At 37.0% G+C, this 8,257-nt stretch overlaps 1 protein-coding gene across 3 annotated transcripts; it reads right to left on the minus strand.

The window, feature by feature from the left end:
- Nucleotides 1–491: 491 nt before the first annotated feature.
- LOC149030319 (CBL-interacting serine/threonine-protein kinase 9-like) lies at nucleotides 492–7,885 on the minus strand. Of its 3 annotated transcripts, none has more exons than XM_089142591.1 (15): nucleotides 7,501–7,885; nucleotides 7,151–7,213; nucleotides 6,846–6,917; nucleotides 5,271–5,378; nucleotides 5,040–5,120; nucleotides 3,984–4,037; nucleotides 3,702–3,827; nucleotides 3,539–3,628; nucleotides 3,207–3,329; nucleotides 2,805–2,912; nucleotides 2,405–2,521; nucleotides 2,237–2,293; nucleotides 1,546–1,620; nucleotides 1,371–1,441; nucleotides 492–1,289 (listed from the first exon to the last, which is right to left on the minus strand). In XM_089142591.1, the coding sequence occupies exons 1-15, from the start codon at nucleotides 7,675–7,677 to the stop codon at nucleotides 1,286–1,288; spliced, it is 1,326 nt and encodes a 441-aa protein (XP_088998717.1). In that variant the 5' UTR covers nucleotides 7,678–7,885; the 3' UTR covers nucleotides 492–1,285. The 3 variants fall into 3 exon arrangements, with proteins under 3 accessions (XP_088998717.1, XP_088998716.1, XP_088998718.1); XM_089142590.1 differs by having other exon boundaries at nucleotides 499–1,268; nucleotides 7,501–7,884; XM_089142592.1 differs by lacking the exon at nucleotides 492–1,289 and having other exon boundaries at nucleotides 1,367–1,441; nucleotides 7,501–7,884.
- Between the last annotated feature and the right edge of the window lie 372 nt (nucleotides 7,886–8,257).

Genomic DNA, 8,257 nt, shown 5'->3' on the forward strand with positions numbered 1-8,257 from the left:
CATTCCTTGCTTGACGGAGATTGAATGGGAAAAAGAAAAAAATTCTTAATTACAAGAATTTTTGGTGCTGCTATTGCTTGATGGAGCTTAATTGGAAGAACAATTTAATTTTTCCCTACCATGGAATACGTGTTGCCTGTTTCAAGTATTGCTTGATGGAGCAGATTTATCTGTTACAAACAGTTAACCTTTAGTTAAGCTTACAACTAATTGATGGTTTGCAGTTTGCTTATCTAATTTCAAATCAGATGTTTCAACCAAAAAAATTTCAAATCAGATGCCAAATGATCGGTAAAGTGAATAAAGTTACCATCACTGCATCAAAATTCTGGGAAAAAAATGGAACAGGACAAGAGTGCCAAGGATAAATGTCGCTGACGCATTAGAATTTAGATCAACTCAATAAAAACAACCCCCGTCAGGCCTTCTGGGTTCTCTCTACTCAACCAAACCTTTCTTCCCCACTAATATTTATAATTTAATTTGAGTAGGAAACCTAGTCCCAAACTGCGGGATCTGAGCAGGGCAAAAAGAAATGGGGATTTGAGACTCGGTAGGTGAAAAGGTTTGATTTTGTAAATTAACAAAGTATTAAACCCTTAGAATGTGAAAATAAAAACAGTAATTACAAGTAAACCCGGCATTTGATTGTGGACTGTCCGATTTAGATTTACCTGGCATAATCCACGGAGAGGGTTAGGCAAAATGAAGGGTTGATTTTGTAAATTAGAAACTTTAGACCCTTAAAATGTAAAAATAAAGAATAATATTTACATGTAAACTTCTTTCATTTGATTCTTTGATCTTATTTTGATCACGTGGCGTAATCACCACCGTTGGCAGCAGCGGCTGCCCCAAATAAAAATCCATAGAACCACTTAGAACAATTACCACTATACAATTGCTAGGGAAAAAAGATAGGGAGTCTCGACACTCCAAAAAAGAACAATAAAGCAAATCTATGCATTGATACCTAGGAATATACGGATGTCTTGCCTATTGAAAGCTTCACAGATATTTCTTTTCTCCTACCTGACCGAAAATCCATTCAAACCATGCCAACTAACCCCGGAGTGCTTTAACGCGCTACTTGAAATCTTGGGCATTGACAAGCTCTGAACTCACAATTTGCATAAGTTTATCTATTCATGCCTTTCATGGGCCTCTATGCATCATGCACCTTGTACTTACAAATTAAGAAGGGACCAAGAATGGACAGAGGCATCCAATAAATGTCCTCCCTACAAAGGAAGAAGCTTGGCGATTACCTGCACCCATAGAAAGGTTAGCTGGAATGAGAGACGTTATTACAGTAAGGGCTTGGAGCAAATGGTCAACAGCATGAGTTGTTTAGATTTTAGACAGGTCACCTTGTCTCTTCAGCGTTTGCCCCGGAGTTCCAGACTATATCTTTCAATCCAGTTGAGAAGCTTCTGTAGAACTGTCATATTATCAAAGAATTTGCAAAAAAAAGTCAGACTGCCACTAAGACTGCACAAATTCTTTCCTCAAAATCCCACAGGAAAAGTTCAAGCTTTAGCATACATTGTTAAACTCTAATGTGTCACCTCCAGTCTTCCGGAGCTCTACCATATGCAGAGTAGGAGCAACTTCAAAAACCTAGAATGGAAATAAAATGAAGTCATGAAAATCCTTAAAAACCAACAATTTTTATAAAGGCGCTTTGGGGAAAACTATTCTCTTCTGTCAATACTCAAGATGTTCAGACAAGTCCTCCCATGGCCAGGCATAATCAAATCGGGTACTGGCATGATGACCAAAAAAATTGATGGCACCATACAGCATCATTTTACAGGTAAGGTAGAGAATATAAAGCATAGAAGTGGTATATCTGCCACTATGGGACTGTTTTTTCTACAGTCCATTTATGAAGCCTGCCAAATGGCAAATAAATTTAAAAAGTTCAGCTCCATGGGAGAATCAGGAGCATATAGCAGTATACAGAATACCATAGGCAGCATGTACGTGAGGGTACTTTATTTAATTTGTTTGAGTGGGAAGTCCACACATGGCTAATCCAGACCATATGCTCTGCATCGGATGATTATAGTTCCATATCACTGTCCCCATGCCTCAGAACAGTGGACATTAAGGAAGCTTTCCCCTATTGTTATACTATAGCCACATAAAGATAAAATATTGAAGTACCACAAACTGATATACCAAAGAAATTAAGAAATGTGAAAAAGGAGTTTACATAAAGGGAACTGAGTACCTCTGTCGCTACTGAAAGGTGGCCCTTCCTTCCATATTTGTCACCTTGCAACTTCATCTGGAAAGTGCTCAACATAAAAATTGTAGGTCAAGATCAAATTCACCGGTGTAGATCTATAATGTTGTTTGGAATCTTTAAAAAATACACTCAAAAACAAAAAGGCTTTACCTTGTAGTTTTGCTTGCACACATTGAAACCAAGAGGCTTCGCAGTTTCCTCAATCTTAGACATAATCTCATGGGCAGGACATTGAGAAGCAAAGTGTGTCTCCTGCTTCACAAGACCCTAAAAATTGGAAGAGGCACCACAGTTAAAATAATAATAATAATAATAATAATAATAATAATTAAAAAAAAAAAAGGGAAAAGGAAAGAAAAAGTGCAGATTATCTCCACAAAGTGAACATAAGGTAAGTGAATACACTTGTAGACTATGTCTTAGGTTCTAAAGTATCAAGAATTTAGATTTATCACTGGGGATCCATAGTACAACTCGTGCAATAAATTTTACTGTTAAATATATATTTAGACAGAACACTCAAACCCGTAATTTCATGTCTGGAACATACCATCTTCTCCTCAAATAAATTTTCGAGATTAAAGCTTTGTGACCTAGAAATAAGCTCAAAAGCATTCATTGATACTGGTTTCTCTTTCTTTTCAGTTACTAGGTGTTCCTGCAAAACAAGGAACTTCATAAGGCACCTGTTATCCTGCATCAGTTTAGAAAGGAGTAGCTGTTGTCATACCATCATGAGCCAAGCTTTTACTAGAATTGCACAATACTATTATGAACCAACTGATCAAGCACAGGCTTAACTAGAAGTGAGATCTTTCAGGCCCCCTCATACCAGATTAATTTCTAAAGCAGGCCTTCAAGTTTGAACATTAGAAAAAAAGAACTGTTTCTGAGCCAAAAAGTGGTACATTTTCCCAGGTTGAAATACGATTACTACAATATAAGTGCTCACCACTGAGTCATTAAAAACAGCATCAACATCATCAAGGCTGACATTGTCCTTTCGTTCAAAGTCTGGTGGCCTGTACCCTTTCCTAAACCATTCATTTTCCAATATTTCTGGAATTGTTATTCGCTGAAACCACAATGAAGTCAACATGTCAGCATCTGATCCCAGAATGTCAGAAATTAAATTATCAAAACTATTTAACTGATTGAATGCCTGCAATATAGCATATCTGTACTAGAGAACTAAGCAAGTTGTTTAAGCACATGGTAAGGATGCACCGGGGAGACAGTATGTTGTGGAGTTTGAAAACCAATCTACATATTCAGATCACTTACAGTGCAAGGATTTGGATCAAGAATCCGCTTTATCAATTTTTTGGCACCAGATGAAAACCATGATGGACATGAGAAATCAGCCTTAAATAACTGCAATTCAACACACTTGATTGAGAATTCGAGGGAAACAAGAGAGTGGGAGTCACAACGTTGAAATACGTACTTTTCTATACAATGCAGTGAGGCTTGACTCATCAAAAGGCAAGAAGCCAGCCATTAAAACAAAAAGAATGACTCCACAAGACCATACATCAGCTGCTGTACCATTATAACCTTTATCTTTGAGCACCTGGAGGGAAGTAACTTAGTACACCCCAGAAATGATAAATTAAATCTACATATAACAATGTCATTTCTTTAATTTATTAAATTAAGTTACAAAAGTGTCATCATTAAGTAGCATAAACAATTTGTTCATAAAAAGATAATGCTGAAAAGAAAATACCTCAGGAGCAACATAATTCGGCGTCCCACAGGCAGTATGTAGTAGTCCGTCATCCTAGAACAAATAGAAAGTTAACAAGACATTTCATATATGCACATAAGGCTTCAAGACAACTTCAGAACAGATAACACAGGTTTCTTCATAGGAAGCTAACCACCATTTGCTAGCATATAATGATGACTAGAAGTGAACAACTTTCACATTGCTCATTAAATACTATCTTGTGAAGAGAAAATTGTAAAAGTTTAACAAGTGGTACCTAGTTCCACATTTTCCATTCTCAATGATGAATCAATTATTCATGCATATCTTTAGTGTTAGACATGTATCAGATCCAATCTCCTACTGTTAGTTCCTAAAATCACTTTCAGTTTTGGGGCATTCAACCAGAGCAGATACACTTTAGAGAGAAAGACTTCTTGTCATACAAATAAAAGATGCCACACCTAAATACATATGGCAAACCACTAACAAGATGAGAAGTATTCTGCATTGTTCATAATTTGGATCACCCAAAGGAGCTGCTAGATATACTCCAAAGACATAATTTATGACTTTATGTGCAAGGAATCCCATGCTTTCTAAACCAAATATGAGTCCTAAACACAAAATTTTGCTACATCCAAGAACTGCCGATGAATTGATGCATAAACCATGGCCGACGTTTACAAAAATTAAGCCCCAGATGTTCCTTTGTTCGTGAATTGTGAACTATGAGCTCTTTTATAGGTGTGTCAGTAAGCTCAATGCATGGGAACACCATCCTTTATGACTATGCTTTACAACCACTCACCTTTAGAGATGGAGGAAATCTCAACTGACCACCATCAATGTTGGAATATTGAACGTTAATCAATACTGCAACTTATTGTTAACAACCAAAGTGATACTTGTGTTCCAAAGTGTCAGTAATCTAGAAGATACAGGTACGAAATTCTCTATCAATACAAATTCTCACATACACATAATTGTTCATTAAAATTTGGCCAGGTACCAAATGCAAGATATTCCGCAACTCTGATACCATGAAGGTCAGGAATGTTGAAAGGAACTTACCCGTATTTGCTGTGAAAATGCACTCAGTCCGAAGTCCGAAATTTTTAGAACACCATAAGAATCGAGAAGCAAATTTTCAGGCTGCCAAATATGAAAATGCAAAACATAAGACATGTGCACTGGGTAACAATAATTAAGCTGTAAGACCTACAACCGCACCACAGCCACAGACAACACACTGTAAGACAGAATATTAGGAATTAAAGTAAAATAATTCAGGGCTTGCAAAACCTTCAAATCTCTGTGGTACACGCCTCTACTATGACAGTAATCCACTGCATTGATTAGCTGCTGGAAATAACTCCTAGCTTCATCTTCTTTAAGTTTCCCATGTTTGATCTACAAATCAAAGTGTTTATAAGGAAATATTATAACTCAGAACTACAAATAAAAATAACCAAAAATCCCAAGCCAGAGATGCTGAAGTAATAACTAACAAACGTGCCCCCAATCTCTCTAATTGGGTAGATTTTAAATGAATACAGTGGAACCAGGATTCAATCCAATTATGGTACTCAATTTCTGTGTTTGTTTAAATATCTAAAGAAAGTTGTATCCCAGGATCCAGATCCTTGATCAAAGCCCATTTCAGCAAGTTCTTCAAACATGTGCAAGCATGACCACCTGTATTCAGATTGGGATCCTCATTATATTGGTTCAAGTTTACAAAATCCTCTATGATGGGAATAGACATGCCCCTGATCTCTATAATTCGATAGATGTTAAATGGATACAGGAGAATGAGAATTCACCCAATTATGGTACTAAATCTCTGTATGTCTTTAAATATCTGAAGAAAGTTGTATCCCAGGATCCAGATCTTTGATCAAGTTCATTTCATCAACTTCTTTGAACATGTGCAAACACGTATTCTGATTGGGATCCTAATTATATTGGATAGAAGTTAACAAAATCCTCTATGATGGGAATAGGCGTTGACAGCAATATACATCTCTTCCCCCCTCCAAACCCCCCCCCCCAACACCAAAAAGAAGAAGAAGAAGAAAGTTAACTTAAAATGATTAATATTAACTTGATTGGACCGTTCAACGCAAACCTGTAGAACCCCTAAATAAAATACATATTAATTTCTCAGCAAAGGTTAAATTTCAATACCATTTGCTCTTTAGAAAATGGAAGGAAAAACAAGTTTTAATGTTGAAACAGTTAATTTTTCATTTACAAAATAATATAAAAATTAAGAAGAGTTCAATTTACCAAAATTACTGTGAAAGGATTCACGAAGAAGTTTTTTCCCTTCTTTATTCGTACTTGACTATCTAGTGATTTAAATTAAATTGTAATAATCGTCAGAAACTCTAAATAAAAGTTTGTTTCTAACTATAAATCAATAATACGTGTGGAAGACTGAACTTTTATTGTCTTTTTAAACCATGGTTGTTATCTAAACATGATTATTTAACGGGAAATATTTGAGCCAAATTGCCTTAACAGAGTTTCTGTTGTTCCTATTAACAGCTACTTTAGGAGGAAAGTTTTTATGTGGTCCTAACAACTTAATAATTATCTTTCTAGCTCCAGAATATTTTCATCTATACTCTTACCTATTATATGGATATACCAAGAGATATGTACAGTCTAACCTTGGAAAGAGTTTCTATTCGCTAGTCCTTACTCAGTACCATAATTTTTAACTGCACGGTCTGAACTAGTATATTCGCTCATTCATGTTTTGTTAGCAATGATGATGAGAAAGCGCACATGATTATGTCATCTAACACAATAATCTACATATCATCAATACACAGTAGTAGACAAAAAGAAGCCCAATAGAAAGTGCCATACTATTTTGTCAAACAGCTCTCCTCCATCAACATAATCAAGCACAATGTATATCTTTGTCTTGCTCGCCATCACCTGCATGCATACACAAGCACAGCAGAGAAAGTATGACTGAGAAGGCAAAGGGGTGATTCCATTATCCGCATCAAGGACATGACTAGCAGTGCAGACCACCTTAATGTTTAGCCAGGAATTCTATTGGTCAGAGATAAATTTTCCCGTCCTCCTGGTGAGTCTTAATCAGTTGGGTTTTCCTAAATTGGATGTTCATGGTCCAGTAAATGTAAAAAGGAAATAAGGAAAATTACCTCGTGAACTTGGATGACGTTTGGGTGCTTGACAAGCTTCATGGTTGAAATTTCTCTCTTTATCTGGCAAAAATAGGCATTACAAGATCAATGATCCATAGAAGAATACTAATTAGATTCCTAGGACAAGAACCTGCAGCAAGTACCATTTTGTTGGGTTTTCTAGAAATATGATATTTTTCAATTGACAAGTTCGACTCCGACCGATAAGTACAAAATTAGTCGGTAGGAAGAATCCAGCAATCGCTTAGACATCTTGAATGGTGAAAGTGCAGATAACAAAGCCTATTAAAGAAGAGCTAGCAATCACATTCCAGTATAGGAACAAAAGGAGAGAGCGAGAGAGGTACCTGTTCCACCATCTTGTGACGGAGGACATGATCCTTGTTGAGGACTTTGAGGGCTACGCTTTTGCCGGTGTCAATGTTTCTGGCATACCTCACCTTGGCGAAGCTGCCTTCTCCAAGCATTTTACCAATCTCGTATCTTCCCACCCGCATGCGGGTGGCTGGAACCTTCGCGCTCATATCCTTCTCAAATTCTACGCAGCAGTAGAGTTCGGAGTTTGCAGGACTCAGGTCAGGAGGGCGGAAGCAAATTTATCATGGAAATGGCAACGGTTAGAGAGACGAGAGGGACAACGACAACCGACCTCTCTTCCTAAAATCTCAACATCATCCATCCACGTCCACAACATTACTGATTCATACTCATCAAAACCATCTCCACCACTCCATTCCATTGTAGGCTTGTAGCCTAGTTTCTCCGATCCTTCCCTTCCGCTGCTAGATACCAGTAACATTCTCGTTTCCAAAACTACCCCTCTCTGCTCATACATTACGTCGTTATTAGTCCGATGTGACGAGATTACCCTTTCTTTCCTCGACAAGGACAACTGATATTTGAAATTTCGCTTTCGTACTTATAGATAAAGATGAAAGCATTTTTAAAAGGGAAAACCAAAACGTCATTCTATCATCCCTCTTTCCTCCCTCTTTCCTTCACCTTCAAACAAATGCCCCTTTTTCTTTTTTCTTTTTTATGTTTGGGTAAACCACCTTCAAACAAATCCGATAACGCGCATTACACACGCTCTCAAAAGAAAAT

This window comes from Hakea prostrata, chromosome 1 (assembly GCF_041222555.1).
Source record: "Hakea prostrata isolate BN-2017 chromosome 1, UWA_Hpros_2, whole genome shotgun sequence".
Lineage (NCBI taxonomy): Eukaryota > Viridiplantae > Streptophyta > Magnoliopsida > Proteales > Proteaceae > Hakea > Hakea prostrata.